General features: G+C 42.7%; 1 protein-coding gene across 1 annotated transcript in view; it reads right to left on the reverse strand.

Annotated features, from left to right (window-relative positions):
- Nucleotides 1-4,375, reverse strand: part of PTGES (prostaglandin E synthase) — a 103,128-nt gene extending 98,753 nt beyond the window's left edge. Inside the window, exon 1 of the mRNA XM_073541028.1 lies at nt 4,179-4,375. Coding sequence (XP_073397129.1) covers nt 4,179-4,283 — 105 coding nt within the window. The 5' untranslated portion in view covers nt 4,284-4,375. The remainder of the gene's footprint in view (nt 1-4,178) is intronic.
- Nucleotides 4,376-13,019: the final 8,644 nt, after the last annotated feature.

The raw sequence follows: 13,019 nt of genomic DNA on the forward strand, positions 1-13,019 counted from the left end.
GCATGTTTTTAGGTGACCAAATACTTACTTTCCACCATAATTTGCAAAATAAATCTTGCCAAATCAGACAAGGTGATTTTCTGGATTTGTTTTCTCATTTTGACTCTCATAGCTGTGGTCTAACTATGATGTCAATTATAGGCCTCTCTCATCTTTTTAAGTACGGAGAACTTGCACAATTGGTGGTTGATTAAATGCTTTCTTTCCCAAATATATATATATATATATATATATCAAAAAAAGGGCAGCACTACCAAAATTAAATAGTTGGTGCAAAACCTATTCAGCAGTGTCCAAACAGCCAAATTAACAAAGGTAAAAAAAAATAGGCAGCACTCAAATTAAATGTGAAAAAAAGTGGATACTTTACTGATCCTCCAGTGGCAACGTTTCAACGGTGACCCGTCTTTATCAATTTGAGTGCTGCCTATTTTTTTTACCTTTATATATATATATACACTGAATATAACTCCAAGTAAATAAAGCTTCAGTGAAATCAGACTGTCCACTAAGGAAGCAACACTGATTGACAATAAATTTCACATGCTGTTGTGCAAATGGAAAAAATGGAAAAGACAACAAATGGAAATTATTGGCAATTATCAAGACACCCTCAATAAAGGAGTGGTTCTGCAGGTGGGGACCACAGACCACATCTCAGTACCAATGCTTTCTGGCTGATGTTTTGGTCACTTTTGAAGGTTGGTTGTGCTTTCGCACTCATGGTAGCATGAGACAGACTCTACAACCCACACAAGTGGCTCAGGTAGTGCAGCTCATCCAGGATGGCACATCAATGCAGCTGTGGCAAGAAGGTTTGCTGTGTGCCAGCGTAGTGTCCAGAGACTGGAGGCGTTTCCAGGAAACAGGCCAGTACACCAGGAGATGTGGAGGGGGAGGAGGGCAACAACCCAGCAGCAGAACCGCTACCTCCTCTTCTGTGCAAGGAGGAACAGGAGGAGCACTGCCAGAGCCCTGCAAAATGACCTCCAGCAGGCCACAAATGTGCATGTGTCTGCACGCGCCCTGTGCTCCTTTTGTGTGATTTTGTTGTCAGCACATTCAACTTTGTACAGAACAAAGTATTGAATGAGAATATTTCATTTACTCAGATCTAGGATGTGTTATTTGAGTGTTCCTTTTATTTTTTTTTGAGCAGTGTATATATATACACACAGTCACACACTCTTGTTGCTTTGATAGCCTTATACCATCCCACTCTTGTTTATGCCACTGACACTTAATTTTTCAGCTGAATAGTTAAAGGAGTGTTTCTTCCAGAGCGCCTTCATGTTTGCTGCGGGGCGATGTGCTCCAGAAGATTGATAGTTCGGCATAGTAGTGCTGTTGGTCTTAACTGTGTGCTCTCCAGCTTTGCGTCCACAGCATCGGGGTCACTGTAGCCAGCCTCAGAGCAGTGCATGCAAAGCTGTAAGGCAAGCAGCCTGAGAGTGCACACTCCTTGCCCAGAAAACTGTCCACCTCTGAGACTGCAGAAGCGACTGGTAGCCTAGGCAGCAATCTGTAAATAATAGAATTATAAATCCATCTGTTCTTGAAAATGGATGGGATTTCTAATAAGTAGTGAATTGCAAAGTTGTTTGTTTTCACAAGGATGTTGCAATTTTAACCATTTACCAGCCCCTTTAAATCCTGTTTGCTTAGGGATAGACTGCAGGCTATTGACAGACATTGTCCCTAGAAACCAGCCTGTCCCAAGTCAATGAGCAGACTGCTTTTCCATGTGCCATGTTTCTCCTTGCCCCGCCATTATACCCTGCTCCAGTCCAGTCTATTCCTATAGTGCATACATAGGCCTGGTGACATGTGGGAGGTTTCTTCTTACCTAATTCTCCATCCACATAGCGCTACGCCCTGACTCTCAGTACTACATGATGCCTCCACGTCTTCAGCAGGTGATCATGTAACCTGACCTTTCTCTCAGCGTACCCTGGGCGTGGAAGGCAGGGATTAGATATTAATGCTACCTCCTTCGCACATCAAAGAGCCATTGAGAGGGATGTACAGTGCACTGAAAGAGCTGACATCCTATGAACCCATCTGGATATTCATCATCTCTGGCGCATGGACAATAGCAGCTCTGGGGCCTACATAGTCTTCACTAGCGGATGTCATTGGACTGACAGGATAATTAGATGAGACACAATTGTGTAGACTTGTATTTTTCAAAAAAGCAATAGTCAAAAACCCATTACAGTCTGGATATTCCTGTTTGCAAGGGATTACCTGAGGTCATTGAACAGGTGTATCTATCGGTTGTATCTGTCCTGCTGCCTGTAGTGTGATCCGACCTCATGGGATATCATTCATCATTGACATGACATTGTTGTTTTTATTTAAAGGGCGGCTGCAAGGTTTACACCTTCCTGGAACTAAATTTACATAAAAAAACAACTTTCTCCTTACTTTTCAGATACAGAAAATATGGCAGATTTGCCCTTGTGGGCGTAACCTTAAAGGGGTTGTCTGGGCATTGGTATTTGATGACCTATTTAATGTCTTCTTGCTCTCCACAGGACTGGTCATTTCTATAGATTGCTTTCAGTAGGCACCATGTAATGCTTTATTTCTCCTGCGGAGGCGCTGCAGGAGAATTTTGCACTTGTTGCCAGGTTGTTCTGCAAATTACTGGCGATTGCGAAAGGACCCCAGGGTAGGATGTGAGCAGCTTATTGTTGGGGCATTCTTCTCTCAGACAAGTCCATTCTTGTTTATACGCCAAGTCAGATATTATAGCTCGATCCCATTCTTGTCCACTACCAGGGCTGGACTGGCCATCTAGCAATTCTGGCAAATGCCAGAAGGGCCTGCCTGGTCGCGGACTGCCTTGTCTGCTACATTGTTAGCAGAATCAGTGTTCTCAAGACACCCATACTGTTAAGAGTTGTGACGGAGCTCAAAGTATCTCCGTCACTTACCCCAACAGCCCACGGGTATCATTAGAAATATTGGTCTTGTAGAAAATCTTGCTTTCCTCCATTCAGGGTAATATTAGTAGTAATATACCTCCTCTATTGCTTGGGGGGGGGTGATGATACAATGGGCCTGTGTTATTTCAAATGCCAGGGCAGAATTTTAGCCCCAGTCCGTACCTGTCCACTACTTAAGGTCATCAATATCTGATCGGTGGGGGTCCGCACCCCCACCAATTATCTGGATATAACCAGTGTACAGAACTGGATCATCGACGCTCCCTTCACTGTAGTGGCCATTCTCAGGTACCAGAGCTCGGCTTCTAATGAAGTGAATAGGAACTGATCTGAAGCACCCAGGAATGGCCACTACATGGAGCCATGCTGTTCTGCTCCATACACTGTGTACATCTGGGCTACTTTGTGTACCAAGGGTGTAGGACCCCAACTGAGGCTATGTGCACACGCTGCGGATTTGTATCTGCGGAACCGTAGGTAAAATGACCTGCAGATTGGCCTGCGGTTTTCCCCCGCGGTTTATCACCTCTACAATGGAGGAGATGGTAAACCACAGCAGAATCCGCAGAAAGAATTGACATGTCATTTCTTTCTGCGGATTCAAAACCGCAGCTTTTCCCTCAGTTAAAAATCTGCAGCATGTGCACAGCAGATTGTAAATCACATAGAGTTACATGCTACTGTACACTGTCTGCAGCGTGTGCACATAGCCTGATATGTTATTGATCACCTCTCCTAGCAATAGGTCATCAATACTGAAGTGGTATCCAACCCCCTTAAATGTTTAGAAACTGCAATACCGCCGACAGACAAGACTGGCGCTTTCTTAAAAATAGACAACCCTACTTTTGGAATCCTTGATGACCCCTTTAAATGCATGTGGCCACTAAAGAGTTAACTCTTAGGCTCCAGGCTTCTTTTCCCCCCAAAGACATTCACATCAATCACCACCATCTTTCGCTTTTATACTTTGGTGTTAACAATTGCCTTTCACTGATACCAAATCCATTAACCATTTACTCGCCAGTAGAAACTGAAGACGCTTATTCATGTACCCCAATGCGGTCTCGGTTACATCTCATTCAGAAATATGCACTCCTGCTATTCATGGTGAGCCCCCAGGGTTTAACAAGCATCATACATACTGGAGGGGAAAGTTTAACTTTTTCCAACCTTCTTGCCTCAAATTTGCTGAGTTTGCAAAAGTAAGAGGATATTGGGACTTACTTTTTTCCGCAGCCGGATCTGCCCTGTGATGATCGCCAGGAGGTACATTTTCATGATGAGGAGGGTGCTGTAAAAGACAAACATCAGGAATACCTTGTTTTCCATCTTGATTGCTGCAAGGAGCACTTCTCCTGGACTGCAGAGTAAATGAGGCTCAGTAGGAAAGGAAACAGGAGGAGTAATAGAAAGGAGGGGAGAAGCCAGAAGCTCTATGTACAGTACAGCTGTCTCTCTTCAGCTCCCTCTAATATAGGGAATGGCCTAAATGGCTCCTGATCAATTCTATCACATGCTGATCAAATCTGCTCAAATATAAATCAAAAGGCTGCAAAAAACACTTTAGGAAAAGAAAACCCCCTCCAAAACATGAGCATTAAATATATTCTGTGTGATATCACCTATTGTGAATGGTGGATCCTGTGTTATCTACTGTGGATAAAGGTGTTATCAGTTATTGTACAGGAGGAGGTGAGCTGTGACATCACCTATTGTGAATTGTTGATCCTGTGTTATTTACTGTATATAGAGGTATCAGTTATTGTACGGGAGGAGGAGGATGTGAGCTGTGACATCACCTATTGTGAATGGTGAATCCTGTGTTATCTACTGTATATAGAGGTGTTATCAGTCATTGTACAGGAGGAGGTGAGCTGTGACATGACCTATTGTGAATGGTGGACACTGTGTTATACAGTATACTGTATATAGAGGATATATCAGTTATTGTACAGGAAGAAGAGAAGGTGAGCTGTGACATCACCTATTATGAATGGTGAATCTCGTGTTATCTACCGTTTATAGGTTTATAGAGGTGTTATCTGTCATTGAACAGGAGGAGGTGAGCTGTGACATCCAGGGCTGCCACTAGGAATTTTGAGGCCCCATACTGGCAAAATTTTAGGGGCCCCCTTGAGACTCCGCACAGGCTCCACCCCTCGAACTGTCCACAGTCCCACCACACATTAACAGTTCCCATCTCCAGATCATACACATAGCCAGCAGCTCTTGTTTTGGCCAAAAGATTTTTTAAATCTGCCACCATGACAAGCTAGACTCTTTTGGCCAGGCCCTACTCTACTCTAACCTATTAAACATTTGTTAAAATATCCAATACAATTTAGGTATATTTTTTATTTTTCAATACCACCGCACCATGACCAGACCACATATTACCACCACATAGTGACCTATAATACCATATACAAGGAACAAATACCGCCACACCATGACCAAACCACATATTACCACCACATAGTGACCTATAATACCACATACAAGTAACAAATACCACCGCACCGTGACCAGACACTATATTACCACCACATGGTGACCAATAATACCACATACAAGGAACAAATACCACCTCACCATGTCCAGACCACATATTACCACCACATGGTGACCTATCATACCACATACAAGGAAAAAATACAGCCACACCATTACCAGACCACATATTACCACCACAGTGACAGAATAATAGCACATACAAGGGACAAATACCACCGCACCATGCTCAGACCACATATTACCACCACGTGGTGACTAAATACTACAATATTGATCATTAATAAAAAAAAACAATACTATCACCATAAGTGCCATTATACACAGGAGATCTTTACTTAGTATGCAATGTCTGTGTACAGGTAATACAGTGATCACTGGTGACATTATGCACAGGACCTCTGTGAAAATGTGTGTAGATGGGTAAGTAACTGGCTTAGTGATAGAAAGGAAAGGGTGGTTATAAATGGTATATTCTCTAACTGGGTCGCTGTGACCAGTGGGGTACCGCAGGGGTCGGTGTTGGAACGATCTGGTAGAAGGTTTGCACAGTAAAATATCGATATTTGCAGATGATACAAAACTATGTAAAGCAGTCAATCCAAGAGAAGATAGTATTCTGCTACAGATGGTTCTGGATAAGTTGGAAACTTGGGCCGAAAGGTGGCAGATGCGGTTTAACAATGATAAATGTAAGGTTATACACATGGGAAGAAGTAATCAATATCACCATTAGGCCGGGATCGCACATGCGAGAAACACGGCTGAGTCTGGCATGTTAATACTCGGCACTCAGATAGGAGCATGCGGCCGCATAGCAATATATGGAGCTGCACGCTCCGCTCCCCAGTGCCAGGTATTAACATGCGAGACATGGCCATGTTTCTCACATGTGTGATCCCGGCATCACACACTGAACGGGAAACCGCTGGGTAAATCTGACATGGAGAAGTACTTGGGGATCCTAGTTAATGATAAACTTACCTGGAGCAGTCAGAGCCAGGCAGCGGCTGCCAAGGCAAACAGGATCATGGGGTGCATTAAAAGAGGTCTGGATACACATGATGAGAGCATTATACTGCCTCTGTACAAATCCCTGGTTAAACCGCACATGGAGTACTGTATACAGTTTTGGACACCGGTGCTCAGGAAGGATATAATAGAACTAGAGCAAGTACAAAGGAGGGTAACAAAATTAATAAAGGGGATGGGGGAACTACAATACCCAGAGAGATTAGCAAAATTAGGTTGATTTAGTCTAGAAAAAAGATGACTGAGGGGCGATCTAACAACCATGTATAAGTATATAAGGGGACAATACAAATATCTCTCCGAGGATCTGTTTTTACCAAGGAAGGTAATGGTCACAAGGGGGCATTCTCTGCGTCTGTAGGAGAGAAGGTTTTTCCACCAACATAGAAGAGGATTCTTTACTGTTAGGGCAGTGAGAATCTGGAATTCCTTGCCTGAGGAGGTGGTGATGGCCAACTCAGTCGAAGGGTTCAAGAGAGGCCTGGATGTCTTCCTGGAGAGTAAAGCCCCCGTCACACACAGCGATCTTGCTAGCGAGATCGCTGCTGAGTCACGTTTTGTGACACAACAGCTATCTCACCAGCGAGATTGCTGTGTGTGACAGCCATCAGCGACCGGCCCCCCTGCCGGGTATCGCTGATTATTCATGAAAGGTCAAGACTTTTTTGGGTCGTTGGTCTCCCGTTGGCCAGCACGCATCACTGCGTGTGGCAGGTGGGAGAGCAACAACCAGCGATCAGCTAGCTGGTAAACGTCGGGTTTCTAAGCGGCGCGCGGTGCTTAGAAACCCGATATGTACCTTAGTTACCAGCGCGCTGATGCAGGGAGCTGGTAACCAACGTACACATCAGGTTTCTAAGTGCCGCGCCGCTTAGAAACCCGATGTGTACCTTGGTTACCAGCTCCCTGTATCAGCGCTCTGGTAACTAACGTACACAGCTACGCGCCCACTTGGCGTTGCTGGTGCTGATCGCTGGTGAAGCTGTCTGTTTGACAGCTCACCAGCGATCATGTAGCGACATACCAGCGATCCTGACAAGTTCATATCGTTCTCGGGATCGCTGGTGAGTCGCTATGTGTGACGGGGCCCTTACAATATTGTATCTTACAGTTATTAGGGTCTTTAGAAGGACGTAGGTCTGGGGATTTAGTCTGACAGAATATAGGCTCAACTGGATGGACAAATATCTTTTTTCGGCCTTGCTAACTATGTTACTATGTTACATTGTAATCCTGCGTATGATAAAAATGAAACTGTTTAAAAATTTTCTGAACAGAATTGTAAGTATGAGTCTAGTACAGGGCCTAAAGGCCAGTAGGAGAATTGTAAGATTTCCTTTTTTATATAGGGATCTGAAAATTGAACAAAAAAAGCTAACATTTTTTAAAACATTTAATGGGGTTTTCCAGGCACAAGAGAAACCTCTGCAGTCAGTCACTCTATGTGACTGCGGATTGACGAATTGTGACAGTGTGCAATGTACACACTTGTCAGAATTCCCCTCTATTTCCAGCATGAGTGAAGGGTCATTTGACTGCAGGTATGAGATTTGCATAAATGCACGTGCCGACTAGAATCTCAGAACATTGAGAGAAGTGGAGGAGAATCTATTCAACATGTGACTGCTCACTCGCATTGAAAATAAAGAAGGATCATTACAGTGAACATATTGAACACTGTCTTAATTTGGCAATCTGCAATCACATGGAGTGACTATATAAATTTCTCTTTATTTAAACAAGACACAGAAGAGTTGAGGGCCACACCCACTTGGCTATAAAGATTACATTTATATACAGAGAGGAGGGGCTATAGTTCAGCAACGAAGGGGTGCACTAGAAGTGAAATAAAGCCGGATTGAGGAGAACAGTGGCATTTACAGCAGGTACGGTAAATTCCATATTCCAAGTGATGGGTCCTCTTTAAATTGTCTGTGGATGACTGCACCCCAATGGTCTGGAACTCCTGTTAGTCCAGAATGGACGTGGATCATTGAGCACTTTGAGCAAGTTTGATTTATTGTAGTAATGGACCAAGAACCACAACCAACAGTATACCCCAATGAGTAGAGTTTTAGGCTATGTGCACACGTTGCGGATTCCGCTGCGGGTTTTTCCGCGCGGAAACACAGGTAAAACCGCAGGTAAAGTGACCTGCGGTTTTCCTGCGGTTTGGTCTGTGGTTTTGCCCTGCGGTTTCACACCTCTACTATGGTAAAGGTATGAAACCGCTGCGGAATCCGCACAAACAATTGACATGCTGCTGTTTGTAAACCGCAGCAAAACCGCGCGTAAAAATCCGCACCGTCAGCACAGCGTTTTTGAAACCCCATAGGGTTCCATTGTACTGTACATGGTCAGCGGAACTGCTGCGTTTCCGCAGGGCCAAAGCCGCTGCGGAAACGCAGCAGAATCCGCAACGTGTGCACATAGCCTTACTGTCTACTGGATTTACCAAATGTGTCTGACAGTATCCATTAAATGACCAGATCCAAGAAAAAAATAAATAAAATACTTTAAACATGTAAAGCAATGAAAAGGGCAGCTCTAGACAGTTCTGTAAGGTGTTGACTAAACTTTATTTGAAGTTTTAAAACAAAGTCATGCAAGGTCTCCGCAGTCCCAGGCAACAGTTCCGAGGCTGGAGAGGTGTCGTTTACAGGCATGTGGAGAATTTAGGTCACCGCATGTAAAAAAAAAAAAAAAAGTTATAAATCCTAATTTCTGCAAAAAGTTGTCCATTTTTCTATTGTGTAGGATAACATACTTGCATTCTAACATAACAGGCATCATGCATTCTAGTGGTGCACCAAAAGTTTATAGATCCATTGAACCTGCAAAACTACTAGTCAGCAGAATAAACCCACTGTTGACCACAGTGTTCCCTCCATATCGAAGGGCAAAACATTTTCAAACTTTTCTTTTTCCCTGCAATGATTTTGTAGAGTTTTTTTTCCTGAAGTGTTTTTTTTTGCAACCTTTAGATTTGACAGCGCCTCGTTTATTTTATTACTTACTTTATTTGCATCCTTATTCTCCACAGCACTTTGCAGACATCATCGCTTTCCCCATTGGGGCTCACAGTTTAAACTCCCTATCGGTATGTCTTTGGAGTTTGAAGGGAAATTCTATTAAAAAAACGCTCAGAAAACTCATATCAACAGCAAAGTGAATTTCCCATAGAAGTGAGTTTTTTCGAGCGTTTTTGAGAAGGATTTTTGAGTTAATCCAATCAAAAAAAAACTTCTTGAAACCTCTATGTGAACCTAGCTCTGTGCACACGACGCCTTTTAAACTCAGGCATTTTCAAGCAGATGACACTTTAGGAAACCAGCATGTTTTCTTTCCCTGAACTGTCTTTTGTCTGTCATTTTTTTACAATCGTTTCGGCCTCTGGTAATATTTTAATATTTTGGAGGGTTTTCCCAGGGTCTTTGTGACATTTTTTTTTTTTTTTAAACTGTCACTGGTTCTTTTTTTCAATCCAATGATTAAAGATTAAACCTCTAGCAATTTAAAAATAAATAAAAATTATGGCAAAATATTCCAAATGACGTCCTGCCAGCTTTTGATCTTTCCCATTGACTTGTACTGTAAAGTACCGAGCATCTTCTGAGCCGAAAACGCCTGGCGAACAGTCAGGTCAATTCTTTTAACCGCTTGTCGGTTTTGGAAACCTAATATGTGCAGAGCAAGTCCTTTTCCATACAAATGCTTATGTTCAATCTTTTCAGTATTTTCTGATAGTTTTTTCAGATGGTTTCTGCCTGACAAAGACATTGTGTGCTCATATTTTTTAAGCAGTCCATGGAGAGTGGATGGAAGCAAACACGGTGGGTCCTTTTAACCTTTTTTATCCAATAAATTCAGATTTTGACACCTGATTGCACAACATTAGTCAGACAGGGTAAATCCAGAACTATGTTTTTCTTGAATAAAACAGGTTAAAAGGTTAAAAAGAGAAAGTTTACATGGCTGTGAAAATACCAGGTATAAAGGTAATGTGCGCTAATCTCATGTTTTGGCTCCGGTAGGCTGCCGCAGGTCATATACCTTACGTGCCTTTATTCAGCTGCATTGACATTTCGCGAGATGCAAAGGGTATGCAAGCGGCTGACGGCAAGCGGAAAAGGAAGAAAGCGAACCAAGATCATGAAGCGTTGATCTGTACGTGACGGGCAACAGAGTTGACAGTCCCGGACGTGGAGACAGGTAGGGGCCTGCTAATACAGAGGCAGAAGAATGAAACATGCATATATCATAAAGGGTTAAAATCAAGGTGGGGGCAGACGCCCACTCTACTCACCCTTGATCATACTCAGGACCTGAGGACTCTACTTACATTACATTCCTGGAGTAATATCACATCCATTCCTCACTCTAATCCCCCTCTAGCCGAAAAAAAACAACAACATATAAACCCACAAAATATTTCAGTTGTGTCATAATGGGAAATGACATCTCCATGCTACATATTTTTTTTTCGGGAGATCAATTTGACAATTTCCTGTAAAATTCTGAGAATATTTACAATGGAGAGCTCTTTCCCTTGATTTCATTGGGCGCAGTGTAATATGGATCACTTAGGATGGGCACCAGTAGGGCCCCCTGGGCCATCGCCAGCAGCACCAAGAGTTTCAACAAAAATAATGGCACCAATGTGATGCCAAATTTAAAAGAACAGTGCAGAAAAAAACCCATCAACATTCCATTCTGTGTATTTAATCAATGACCACCACGATAGTGTCTATACAAAGAGTAGTCCACCGTGCTGTAGTATATGATGCGACAGTAACCGTGCAATATATCCAGATACCTAATTATACATGGTCCAATCCATCGATGAAGGTGTAGTGGCTTTAAGTAATAGGTCAATTGAGCGTTGGCCCGGCCAGCAGCGCGCGCTATCAGAACGCTTCCGGATGTCCGTCTCTGTTCTATGGCAAGTATCCTGAATGACAGGTTGTAGCGTGACGTCACATAGCTAGGCTGGTATGATTCACAAACTGAACTAAAGCTCTTTCCAACGCATTTTGGAAACAGAGGTTTCCTTCCTCAGGGATGGTCCGGAGTAGCAAGTTAACACTTTTATAGTCCAGTTTAATAGCAATATCTAATAGCAATATGTAAATTTATTCAATGCATATTTAAAGCCAACTTATATATTTACTGAAATGCAAATAGTTTGATTTCATTCCTAGAGGAACATATGAGAAATATTAACAAAAAATTTCTTGATCATCCCCTATCTGAACATTATGTTCAGAAACATAGGGGCTCTTTTAATGGCACACTAATATGGGACTTACAAAAGGTTAATAAAAACAATGAAGGAGGGGATTATACAACCGCTGGCAAAAATTATGGAATCACCGGCCTTGGAGGATGTTCATTCAGTTGTTTAATTTTATAGAAAGAAGCAGATCACAGACATGGCACAAAACTAAAGTCATTTCAAATGGCAACTTTCTGGCTTTAAGAAGTACTAAAAGAAATCAAGAACAAAAAATGTGGTAGTCACTAATGGTTACTTTTTTAAACCAAGCATAGGGAAAAAATTATGGAATCACTCAATTCTGAGGAATAAAATATGGAATCATGCGCTCCTATGTTTAGCATGGAGGGGCGCATGGGCTAGCGTTTGCACGCGTTCATATGCGTTTTCGTGCGCATGCGGTCTTTTAAGGTGTGCGCCCAGGCGCGCCAGACGCAACCTGTTGCATTTTTGGGTCCGTCCAACGGCGCCAAAAAACGCATGTGCACACTTGCGCACGGAATGTGACAAAATAACGCATTACAGTCTATGGGACCGCAGGCGTGCGCATGGACATGCGACATGCGCACACCTGCGTTAAAAAACACATGCCTTTTAAGAGTTAACATGGCTTGTAACTGGTTAAAACGCTTGCACCTAAAAAATGCAAACGCATGCAAAATGCATGATGCGTTTTTTGCATGCATTCCTATTGCGCATGAAGTGCTGCGCTAAAAAACGCTAATGTGAAACCAGTCTAAATGAGTGTCAAACAGTACTCTTCATCAATCTGGCTCCAACTTTCTCTGATTGCTTTTGCCCGATCAGCTTTGCAGGTTGGAGCCTTGTCATGGACCATTTTCTTCAACTTCCACCAAAGATTTTCAATTGGATTGAGATCCAGACTATTTGCAGGCCATGACATTGACATCATGTGTTGTTTTTTTTTTTTTTTCAAGGAATGTTTTCACAGCTTTTGCTCTATGGCAGGATGCATTATCATCTTGAAAAATGATTTAATCATCCCCAAACATCCTTTCAATTGATGGGATAAGAAAAGTGTCCAAAATATCAACATAAACTTGTGCATTTATTGAAGATGTAATGACAGCCATCTCCCCAGTGTCTTTACCTGACATGCAGCCCCATATCATCAATGACTGTGAAAATTTGCATGTTCTCTTCAGACAGTCATCTTTATAAATCTCATTGGAACGGCACCAAACAAAAGTTCCAGCATCATCACCTTGCCCAATGCAGATTCGCGA

This window comes from Dendrobates tinctorius, unplaced genomic scaffold (assembly GCF_039654945.1).
Source record: "Dendrobates tinctorius isolate UK_male_01 unplaced genomic scaffold, ASM3965494v1 ptg000120l, whole genome shotgun sequence".
Lineage (NCBI taxonomy): Eukaryota > Metazoa > Chordata > Amphibia > Anura > Dendrobatidae > Dendrobates > Dendrobates tinctorius.